Source organism: Cupressus sempervirens, chromosome 5 (assembly GCF_028749045.1).
Source record: "Cupressus sempervirens isolate cs-2001-9-10 chromosome 5, ASM2874904v1, whole genome shotgun sequence".
In the NCBI taxonomy this organism is placed as follows: Eukaryota; Viridiplantae; Streptophyta; class Pinopsida; order Cupressales; family Cupressaceae; genus Cupressus; species Cupressus sempervirens.
The window spans coordinates 64,818,728-64,831,256 of NC_143122.1; the positions used below are offsets into that span (position 1 = coordinate 64,818,728).

The 12,529-nt window shown below is 36.7% G+C and overlaps 1 protein-coding gene across 2 annotated transcripts in view; it reads left to right on the forward strand.

Moving 5' to 3' along the window:
- Positions 1-217: 217 nt before the first annotated feature.
- QC (glutaminyl cyclase) overlaps positions 218-12,529 on the forward strand; it is a 209,334-nt gene continuing 197,022 nt past the window's right edge. The window contains exons 1-3 of one of the 2 annotated variants that reach the window (XM_089828609.1): positions 218-515; positions 623-742; positions 11,285-11,341. In XM_089828609.1, coding sequence (XP_089684735.1) covers positions 629-742; positions 11,285-11,341 — 171 coding nt within the window. In that variant the 5' untranslated portion in view covers positions 218-515; positions 623-628. Of the gene's footprint in view, positions 743-11,284; positions 11,342-12,529 lie in introns of both variants that reach the window. The other variant, XM_089828608.1, reaches the window with a different exon arrangement.

Here is a 12,529-nt window from a genome sequence, read left to right on the forward strand (position 1 = left end):
AGAAACCTATCGACTTAAAGATAAATGACTTATCCAAAAGTCGTAATACACATCACCTAAATATAATGAAATAGATTCTCTAAAACACTATTCATGAAACTTAGATTAACAAGTTGACCCCAAAAAAATTAATAAATTAATAATATGATATCTTTGTGAATACTTTTACCTTCATTGCTCAAAGGCTATTTGGAATATTTTAAAATACATTTGATATGACGAAGTCTTATTTACCCTTTGCATCTCCCTCTTTCTGTTTTTCTTTTTAGTATTTCTCTGCGACTGTAGTGGAGCTGTCGAACAAAGATAAAAACGACACCTTGGTTGTCTTGTCTGCATGCATGTTGTACTTTCTCTATAATCCCCGTGCAGCACATTTATCTGATTACACATCATCACAGATTTACTTAGTTTTGCCACAGCTCCAGACGAAAATGTAATGGCCAGAGCACTGATTAACACGAGAAAGATCAAGAAGGAAGACACAAATACAATGAAGAAATCTTCAAACCATCGTAATAGTCTAATTAAAACTTACAGAAGTCCTAATAGTTTAATCCTCTTGCTCGTAACAGGGCTTTTGTTATGTGGCGTCTTAATTTTCTCGCTAATTACTCGGCAGACAGAGATGGAATCCTCTGCAATTTTGGATAACAGATTGAAAGATTTCGAACTCAGTGCTCGTTTTCATTCATACAAGGTTTCGAACGAGTACCCGCATGATCCGGAAGCTTTTACACAGGCAAGCTTATCCAATTTCTGAAAATTATTCTCGGGCCAATTTTTAAATTTTTTTCCCATTTGGCTGGGTAAGCATTGGGAGAGATTACTCGTGTAAATGTTTTTTGATTGGGTAATTATTGGGCGAGTTCATGTATTTATACAATAGATTGACCATATATTACAGTGTTTTAAGTTTTTCTAAACCCGTGCCTGGCTCAGGCGTATCCCATTCTCGTTTTATGACAATTTTACCACGTTTTGCTAGTCATGGGCCATTTGGATCTATATCGATTATAATACTACTCTGTCACACGTATGCTGGAGTTATAGGTTACATAATTGCGGTGATGGATTATACTTATCGTAATTATCCCGCAAACTCCTTTCATCTTGCAATTCTACATGCAGGCACTCTTTTGAGATTTTAAAATATTTCCCACTTACTTGGATTGCTGTTGCATGATTTGCTTGTGTTTGCAGCTGCTTTTACTGTTTTCTTGATGTCGAGGAAATAAGGCTTAAAAAAGTTGCTAGGTTTTTATGATCAAGACCTGTAGTAGTGGATCTGACACCGAAAAGAGTTTGATAGTAATTTAGGATTGTGGCTGTTGGTCTCTTGGACTGCTTGGTCTTGTAGACATCATCAAAATATGTATGCACCTCATCATCATTGGACTAGAACCTTGATATGTGTTTGATAGATTTATGAGTTACCTTGTTAGGTGGGGATTTCACCTTGGAGCAAGCTCTTATTATATTTTTGGGATACATTCTTTAGCTTTCAAGTATGTTACATGCTTATGCACCTTTTTAAGTGTTACACCACAACGCCATCTGCTGGAGTTATGGGTTATACTACTGTGCTAGGAGTATATGAAATTTTGATCTCAGGTCTTGCTATTATGAATATCCCAGTTATCATTACATTGGAACCTCCTGGAAGCTGTAGCTTGCATTGTACATTATCTAATTTTGACAACTGAGTAAAATCCTTCCAAAGGGTTAAAACTGCAGCTTAATTGCCATGATCCTGTGGTATCTCTTCCATCAAATTCAATTGGGCTCACCTGTTTTCTATTTAAACACATTTGAAATTTGAACCCAGGGCTCTGCTATGAAGGTTCCCATGCTTTTTAACACTCAAGCTCATCCCATTTGACAAGATTCAAAATTTTCATTGATTTTACAAATTAGATTTTCTTTACCTTTTTACCTCAAATTCTTTGAGTTTTTTCATGTAAATGTCCTCCTCTAGATCACCATGCAAAAATGCATTTGTTCTATATCTATCTTATGCTGTATGAGTAGTAAAATTCTAATAGAACTCACCATAGCTATTGGAGAACATATCCCATAAAAAATATTTCTTTAATATAGGAATAACCTTTAGTGAGTGATCATGCCTTGAAACATGTAAACGATCCATATATCTTGAACTTTTCTTGAATTCCCATTTGTAGCATATGTGTTTCCTTCCATTAGGCAGATCTACCAAATTTCAGGTCTTCCATTGGTAACAATTCTTCCATAGTGTTCCTTGAAGACATCTTTGTAATGTTCCCCTTTTGAAATAAGATTTAATAATAAACAATAGTAGGCCTGCTAATGGGCATATTTCAGTTAATAAATCAGTGAAGTGAGAATGTTTGAAAGAAGAGTGGATTAAGGTTAACTTCAACGGGGCTTCAAAAGAGACCTAAGACCTTTTGGTCCAAGCGTCGTGGCTAGAGATTCCATGGGCAATATCATTGCAATTGAAGCTAAAAAACTGAAGGATGGAACAAATAATATTGTTGAAGCTCAAGCAGCGTTTGAAGTAGTCTTATTGGCGAAAAACTTGAAGTAGGGAAGCTCCACTTGGAAGGTGATTCCATGGTAATAGTGAACACCTTAATGAAAGGAAGAGCACTTGTGTGGAATATAAATAAATGCATTAAGTCTACATGTAATTTGCTAAGTACATTTTAAGCTTTCAAAATCTTGCATGTGTACTGCTTAGGGAATGAAGTGCTAGACACCCTCTCTTAGTGGGCAGTGTCATTTAATGCAAATATTATTGCAGATCTTTAAAAACAGTACAACAATATGGAATGGAGTGAAAGCCTAGAAAGTATGCCACCACTGTGATGTTTGCCATCATTTTCGAGCAAGTTTGTACATGGATGGGACAACTGGAACATAGAGCGTTAATATGGGGATTTCATTATTGAGCAGTTCGGCCATAAAAAGGAATTTCTATTTGCATTTCGATAGAGCTTTATAGAAGTAGACAACAAGGGAAACCAACATATGGAGGTGGAGTTTATTGTGTCACAATGAAGAAACAACTAGCTTTTTTGGGCTAGATATTGAAGAAATAGTTGAAGGGGAGTATTTAAAATCCATGACTCCATATTTCTGCAAATATTGGATCTTGAAGATGTAATATTCTAACTATGCCGCTGTACAAAATTGGCTCAAAATTGCCCTGCACTCGATCGAATTTGAGTTTAGAAGTCGTATGACAGAGATGGAGATGTCTGTATGGTTAAAGAATGATTGGTGACAAAGAGATGTACACATGGTGGATGTGGATTGGGGCAGAGCAAATCATTGTACGATGATGTGTAGGGAAGTACAATGGTCAAGAGTGGAAGGTGCACGGTGACCGAGTGGGGATTGGGCCGTACAAGAAAGGGAAGGGTAGACTGGTGCGATAGGTGGTTAATAGAGATTGGCGCCATGAGAATTCAAACAAGTGTATTTGCTTCCTTAGAACAAGTCCGATATGCATCCACTTAATTAGATTGAGGGAATAGAATTCGACACCATGTGCAAGATGTACTCCAAACACAAGAAATATATGCAATTTGTCACTTGATTAGAGATTATAATTGCAAAATGCCAAAAAATGATAGTGCTCAAATTTGCTAGATTTGATAATGCAACAAGTAGAATAGGGTAGGACTGAAACCCACCAAAATTGCACAAGCCAAGTAGGGAATGTCTTTCACTTCTGAAATGGCGAACAATGGTAGAATTCCTCAAATTTTGCAAATACAAAACAAGTCAAGCCACATATCTAAAACATCCAACTCGACAGACACATATACCCCGTCGGAGGAAAAACTCCCGAGAGAGAAACAAAGTGCTGACACATGACACGACAAACACCTAAGCCTACGGAAAATTAAAGATGGTCCCAAGATATGCATAAATTGACTAGGACCCCCCAAACACAAAATATTATTGTTTCATTTTACTAAATAACAGGAGTATTATAGAAGAGTTCATGAGAAAACATTGGCATTGAGTGAATGTAGATATTCTATCAATGTTTTTGGCCCAAGGGATGGAATTTGGAACCAAAATGAAATTGGAGTGGGTAATGAGAGAATGCGTTGTTGAAGTGTCGGTGTTTGGCCTAAAGGCAATGCTAGTCTTGTTGATTTTGGGGAAAGGTATCAAGGATGAAGAGGGTGACTAGAGGGATGTTTGTGCATGAGAGGATGACCTTAGACCCTTTATTGTTTGGAGCACAAAAGGTTTAAGGGAAGAATGACAAATAGAGGCTTAGGTGGGATGGGAATCCCTCCTAGGATAGCTGCATGAATGGAAAGTTCTTGTTGGGTAGAGGCAAAGGCAAAAAAGAAAGGTGAGTTGGAGCCAATCTTTGAGCCAAGCTACTTTTGGTTCAATGGCCTTGTACAAGTGCAAAATTTGGAAGAAAAACAGAAGAAAGTGGTCTCTCAAGGCTAATGCACTTTTTATAATGTTTTTTCGGTTTGTTGGTAAAATGCTCCATGGGTCTCGAGTGCTCGTTTAGTAAAAGTTTCATCCATTAGAATGGATTTTTGTAAACTTGTAAATGAAAATAGATAGGGTGTTAAGGGCCTGTATCGAATTGGGGGGATAGGCAAAGTAATGGTGCTGTTTTTTTTGTTACTGGGGTAGTTGGGGATTGGGGAGTTATGGGAGAGTGGCAAGATTTCCATTTTGATAGTAAAACTCATATCTACATGTAAGCTTTATATATATTTTTTTATAGGTAACATTGTGATTTTATATTGATATAAAAAAAGAGGAATTGCAAATATTGCCATATGCATAGTTTGGCCAAAGTCCTTACAAACTTATAACTAACCTAACCCAAGGCCATACATATTTGTTAGGACAAAAAATTGGGCATTAACACCCTGACATAAACACTAGCTGTCTAAACCCACTTAAGCACCAAAAAGGAAAATCAGGTGCCCAAAGAGTTGACACCGTCCCCCACCACCAGCGACTTGTGTCTAGTCTTTAAACCAATGGGTTGCCTCCTCCCGTGTGAAGGTTGGAGTGGAACAATCATCCGGCACAGACCTCAGCCTTGGTTTCCCATGCAGAGTTGCATCTTGGCGATGCTTGCTGCTACTTGCTCCCGCCTCTTCTGTCAAGGAAACATCCACCCATATGCCTTTTACCGTGGATTCATCCCCTTCCTTCTGATTCTTCCTTGCGAGTTGATGTCGCAGGGTTTGTCTTGGAGCTAACACACTCTTGTGCAGTGTTGCCTTCTTGAAACCACACTTATCCTCAGCCGACACCTAAATCCTCCCCTGCAGGAAGTCCACTACCTTCCTCCATCCTTTCTCTGCCTTGGGGACGTACACCCCTTTTGGGCTTGCCGAAGACCAGACGACCAGGGGTTGGATAGAACTCTCCCCACCTCCAATCAATCGCCACGACTCTTGTCCCATCTCTAAGCCCACACCTAACACAACGCAGTCCACAATCTCTTCCAACCCCAATAGCCATTGAGGGTTGACACAAGCTGCCACAACCCAACATACTTCCTGCTTGGATTCACCCACCATCAGTGCCAACACCACGAAAAGTGAAGCCACATCCAAATTTGAGTGTCGTTTCCAGTGAGCATCCAGGTACTCCATACCGAACATCTGCTATATGCCCTCCATGAATTCCGAGTCATCAAACATGAAAATGTTCTTCAAGCGCCGGACTGTAATCCTTCCTTCTTAAGTTTGCATCTGGTTCTCTAATCCCAGAGTAAAATTCGCCTCCATTTCTGTCTCCCTTGTTTAAAACTTTGCGTTTTACCCTGTCTTTCCTCCTTAAATTCACTTGCTTCGAACAATCTGGAAACAAGCATACGCCGAGGTAATTCCAAATTCTGATACGCGCTGGAGATTGTGAACACATGAATGACGTAAATTCATGAATGCCATTGGCGGATGGAATCATGATGAAAGTTGTACTCCCTAAATGATCAACAAGAACGCTTTTTATTTGGCCTCTTCATAATTTCTCCTTTCTTTAATCTAAAACAAGAAGTCTAAGGTCTTCATAAATTTCATTTTGAATTCCCTCAGCTACATTCACGCCCATATTGGCTAGCTTATCCGCCACCCTATTTGCTTCTCGGTAAATATGGGAAACCTTAAAATCTTCAAAATCCATTAATAGTGCTTTGATTTACTGAATGTATTTGTTGAGTTGCCACGCTTCCAACTTCCCTTTCTTTATGATTATCTTCGAGTCCCCTTCAAGATGGACTCTTCGAATACCCAATTTTGCTCCTAATACTAGAGCCTCTTTTGCCGCACAATATTTTGCCACATTATTCATACCATTGCTCAGTTGTTTGGCCACAAAAACAAGAGTATTGCTTTTATGATCTCTCGCTACACAACCAAACCCCGAGACCCCTGGATTTCCCCTGGTGGCCCCGTCAAAATTAATTTTAACCCATCCTTCCTTTGGTGGTGTCCAAAATACCTTATCCCTTTTCAGATTAGGATTAGCCCTACCAAGCCCATTAATGGGCCACATGTACGCTTTATTATATTAATAAAATATAACTAATTTAATCGATTAAAAAATAATGATAATAAATTTAAAATATAAGAAATAAAAATAAAATTTAAATTAAAGATATAAAGAATGTATTAAAATATAACATTATTAAAATTTAGTTAAGCTAATGAAGGGCCAAAAGGCATGAAGTGAAAAGTTAGGATTCTTGAAACATGGGATATAAAAGAGAGACAATACCTTCATTTGAAAGGGGAGAGAGGAAGGAAGACCAAAGGGTAGTTGTAAATCAAGTAAGAACTAGTGGAAGAGGAAAATGAAATGAGAAGAAAATAAGGAAGTGCCTCCTTCAAAGGGCAAAAGATATGAAGGGTTGCTACTCTTTTAAAGAGTGACAATTATGAATGTCACCACTCTTTCAAAGGGTAGAAATGATGAAGTATTGTGTATTCTTACAAAGGGTGGTGATTGTGATTCTTATAGAGGGGATAGGCAAAGTAATGGTGCTGTTTTTTTGTTTCCGGGGTAGTTGGGGATTGGGGAGTTATGGGAGAGTGGCAAGATTGCCATTTTGATAGTAAAACTCATAACTACATGTAAGCTTTATATTATATTAATAAAATATAACTAATTTAATTGATTAACAAATAATGATAATAAATTCAAATTATAAGAAATAAAAATAAAATTTAAATTAAAGATATAAAGAATGTATTAAAATATAACATTATTAAAATTTAGTTAAGCTAATGAAGGGCCAAAAGGCATGAAGTGAAAAGTTAGGATTCTTGAAACATGGGATATAAAAGAGAGACAATACCTTCATTTGAAAGGGAAGAGAGGAAGGAAGACCAAAGTGTAGTTTTAAATCAAGTAAGAATTAGTGGAAGAGGAAAATGAAATGAGAAGAAAAGAAGGAAGTGACTCCTTCAAAGGGAAAAAGATATGAAGGGTTGCTAGTCTTTTAAAGAGTGACAATTATGAATGTCGCCACTCTTTCAAAGGGTAGAAATGATGAAGTATTGTGATTCTTACAAAGGGTGGTAATTGTGAAAGGTTGAAACTATTGCAAAGGGTAGCCATGATGACGAGGTGTGACTCTCCCCCACATTGGAGGATATAAAGGGGAGAAGGTTTCGATTGAAGAGGACATCTGTGAGAGATCAATTTGGGGAGTAATATTATTTTTAAAGGCAACAATGAAAAGTGGTGACCCTTTCACCAATAAAGTATAAAAGCATTGAAGGATGTATCAATCACCATCCTTCATCCATCAATAATTAATCCCTCAAGAAATCAAGCAAACAATCAAAAAACAAGGTCAAGCAAACAATCTTCAATTCCAAATCAATCATCATTCAATCTTGGGATCAAGAAAACAATATGATTCAGCAATCAAACAACAAAGACAACCAAACCTACAACAAAGACAACCATACAATAGAGATAATCAAACCTACAATAGAAGCAATCCTACAATAGAGATAATCAAACCTATAGTAGAAGCAATTGTGAGAGCAATAGAATGACTTATTTATGATACCTTAATTATTGTGGTACAAATGATGTATGCAATATGCTTGAATATGGATATCCATACATTTAGTGATCATGTTGAGGGAAGGAAGGGAGTGCAAGGAGGGGGAATGGTGAAAGATTCCTCACTAGTTACGACGCCTTGTAAAGATGGTTAAGGAATACGTTGCCATCTCATTATGATGGTTAAGGACCATCAGCTAAGGGCCACATGAGGCCAAGGAGGATAAGGTCTTGACCTTGGGCCTAGGGTTGAGGGTCAAAGGCACCTTATTGCAGCTTGTTGATTATCTCCTCATTTATCAATTGTTCAATTGAAGCAAAAGGGATCGTCAAATATAAAGAGAAGTTGATATGATGGAGGGTTGGAGGAAATAAGATAGGGAGATATGGTTTACTAGCTCCACTAAACCGATCTTGCCAGTGCAAGAGGATGGAATTGTTTATACATTCTTGCCTCTTATGGGTCGAAATGTGATTTGGTTGCTAAATAGGTCGTAGTTGGACATTCTTGCCACTTGTGGGGCAAGGGCAAGTCGTTAAGAATATTATTAACCAAGATAAACCTACAGGTCTGACAGTACAGACCGTACTTCCTCTTAATAGTAATATATCTCTAATGTTGGCATTTAATGATATATATATCTATCCTATAGGTGCCAAGTTAGGAAGGGTTATGTCCCTTGAGGGATATACCCTTTAGAAAGGATATATAAGTAGGTTGTAAATGCAGATTATAGGACACACAGTTACAGCAGTCTGCTCCTATAAGCATTTTATTTCCTGCAATTTATATCTGAGATTCTCTATCACAATAAAAGGTTAGATATTCAGTACTGTATCTGCATTATAATAAGCACTAATTTCATCAATATTCATACTACTTAGAAGATCATTCTCAGCATATAAGACTGGATTAAAAGTCTGATTAAGAGATAAGGATTTAGCAGAAACTTTACACAAGTTGCCATAATGTGAATGTTATGTGCTTGCAGGCTTGGTTGGACTATGCATGTCAGGCCAAGGGATGGAATTGGTTATAGTTAGGCATTCCTGTCTTTTGTGGGATGAGAGACAAGTTGATTTCCCCAAGGGATGGAATTGGTCATAGCTGGACGTTTCTGCCACTTGTGGGATACCCTATGGGGGGAATTGGTCATAGTTGGATGTTCTTTCCGCTTGTGGGATGTGGTAAAGTTTGCCATAATGTGAATGTGATGTACTTTCAGGATTAGTTAGGTTGGGCATTTTACTGCGCTTTCTTAAATTCCTACCAAGATGATTTTGTGATTGGTTAGGGAGTAGTCATACTACTTCTCGTAAGAACTTCTTATGCTTTAGCTAATGTATATGACATTCTTTTATCAAATTATCGATAGCTAAAGAAGTTAATTTTGGCATTCTATTATTGGAATAGTTGTTATGTATAAACGGGCGAAACTCCAATTGGGGACATTACAGTCTTCTCACTAGAAATGAGAGCCATAGAATTTGCTTCACTATCAGTACATGTAAGAGCAAAAGCACAATTAAAATTAGGTGGATTGTACCTATCAGGTGATCTTCTTTACCTTGTAGACCTTCTCACAGTGATCGGCAAAGAACTTACTACATCCAATTTTTTTTCCTTAAGAAGGTGCACCACATGTGTTACCTTCTCCATCCACATTGTCAGTCCTAATTGTTTGTGCATCTTGTTGCTCTAATTTGTTTTCAAAGTGCACTGTTTGAATCTCGTGTTCCTTTGGTTGTTCTTCTTTAGAAATAACTCTAAAGTTATTAGAAAGTAACATCCATTGAATTAAGAACTTTTTTTGTGTTTCAGAGTTACACTTCACCATTTACTAATCAAAATACAATTATTTGCTTTGATCCAACAATGATCTGTTTAATTTCTTAGCCACGTAATGTCTTTTATTTTACAATTGTAGTGTGTGTACAAGGTACTTCAGTTTTAGTGGAGTAATACTTCCCACGATTATTAGGTACAAGCATTTTATATTCCTTAAACTTGTTAATCATTAAAAGCATTTTCTTAAGAAAATGTTCTCAACTATATCCACAATAATCGTCAGCAAAGAAAACAAAATGTGGAGACTTACCAATGGAATTGAAATCCACAAAGACCGTTGTAAATCACGTCTCCTCTTTTCACTTGTACTCCCTGAAGCAAACAACATCCTATTTCACTTGCCAAACAAACACTGTTCACAATATTCAAACCCCATAGAACTATCTGAAATTCCTTTTGAATATTAAGGGAAAACAAATATATGTCATGCTAGTTATGAGTCTATTCAATATCTAGTAAACAAAATTCGCCATATCTTGGTTAGGATTTTGGGTCTGTTATGGTGGCCTGGTTGTTTTAAGTAGAGTTATTTATAGGTTGCTTTGCCTTTGTCTTCACACTGAACTGCCCCATGTAGAGCAATCAGTGCTTTTCGATTGATAATAATATTGTTTAGACTTATATTTTGAGTTACGCATTGGGATAAGTGGTTGATATTTTATTGTCTTTTCTGACACTGTAATAATTTCAATATTACTCAATCTATTAAATATACTAAACATTCCAGTTTTCACAGATCCTTATATTTTCTTTCAAAAATATTGGCACCGAGTTTCAGATCACATGTGGCAGAATAGGACACATTACAAGCATAATGGAAATAATTATGTGATAAATTATAAGTCATAGTAGTTATGAGTCAAATCTATATCTAAGAAACAACATTCACCATATCATGGTTAGGCTTTTTGGTCCTTTTGTATGGCAAATTGGTTGTTTTCATTAGGGTTAACTAGAGATTGCTTTGTCTCTCCTCACATTGAACTACATCATGTATAACAATAGCCTATAGGTGCTTTTTAATTATTAATGTTCAGACTTATTTTGAATTTCTTATTAGGGTAGTAACTGATTTTGCATTGTTAATCAATGGAAAAATAAACCCCTGATATATAATGTGTTAGGTGGCAATTTAATAATTTTCAATTGTCAGTATTAGTAGATGTTCTCACTTATATACTTTAAGCATCTTTTAAAATATTGATGCTGAATTTCAGATCAATTTCAGATCAGATAAACTTGCTAGACATCTTTGGACATACTTCTTTGATAAATATAGTATTTATATATGTGGGATATTGACTTTTTTGTTAGTCAATTTGTAGAATAATATGAGGGCTTGGTTTAATTTGTAAAATATTGGTTGCATTTCTGTAGGGCCTTGAATATGGCGGGAATGGTATGCTGTATGAATCAACTGGTCTACATGGACGGGTAAGTAAATCTAAATAGTATTAATAAGTATTTTCGTAAGCTCTTTTAATTGAACATTTTTTCCTTGTAACTTCTAGTGGTGCAAGTTCTTGGATCATTGTCATGGTTCATTGTTTCATATTATTAAGGACCATGCTATTTCTCTTCCACTTCAACTTGATCCATCAGAAACAAAGAGTAATATACCAATGGTCATCTTTCAAGATTATCCTCCAATGATCAGGTTCACAAGAAATATATGCGAGCTAAGGCACAATTAACCCCAATTTGCAAAATCCCATAACCTATGCCTAAGGTCTTTTAGTTTGTGACGTTGGTCACATATTCCCATAAAGATCTTAGATGCCTGTTTTGGATGCCTTGTTGTTGGGTGGAAGCTATTAAGTAGTATGATGGTGTTAAAGAACTCTGAATAGACCATATAGCATGAATTCTCCTCATCGGATATTTCTCATTATCCTCAGTTGCTAGAAGAGTTGCTGAGAAAGTACCTTGCCTCCCTGGATTGTTCAGATGAGCTCTCTTGACCTAATCCATTATCTTGTGGACATCAGTAGACTCTGTATTGATCCTTTTGTGGTAATTGGCAAGGATATCTGCCCTTCGCCAACTCTTGTCATTCATGCAAATTAGAACTTTGTTCTCTTTGGTTGCTTGTTTGTTTCTTTAGGACACCGTTTGGTGCTCCTGCTCTGTACTGGGTTGCTTCTTTGCTTCTGGCAGTCCCTTAGGCCCTTTGTTGGTCTGTTGTTGGACATTAATAAATTTATCTTATCTTATCTCTGTTGGTCCTCAAGTCTTAGTACTTTTGAGAGTTCTTTTAGACAAAGATCCTTACTTTCATGTAATTGTTTTTATGGTATCCACATTGTATTGACATGTTTTGGACTAATAATTCTTCTTAAGTTTTTTAGATGTTTCATTTTTTAGTGCTGTTGCTTTGATCGGCATTCTTGATTAGTTATTTTAATTTGCATTTTCAAGTCTCGCTAATGGACTTTGGCCATTTGTGCACTAATATGATATCCACCCTTCTTTCCCTCTTCATTGACTTAGAGTTTGACTTCTTAGCAATGTGCTATCTGGTATTGAAATAACCATTTCAGTTTATTTACAACAGATTGACTATTATTTTACAAGATGGAAGCCCTCTGGAATTTATGAATTCCACATTCTAGCACATTGCTT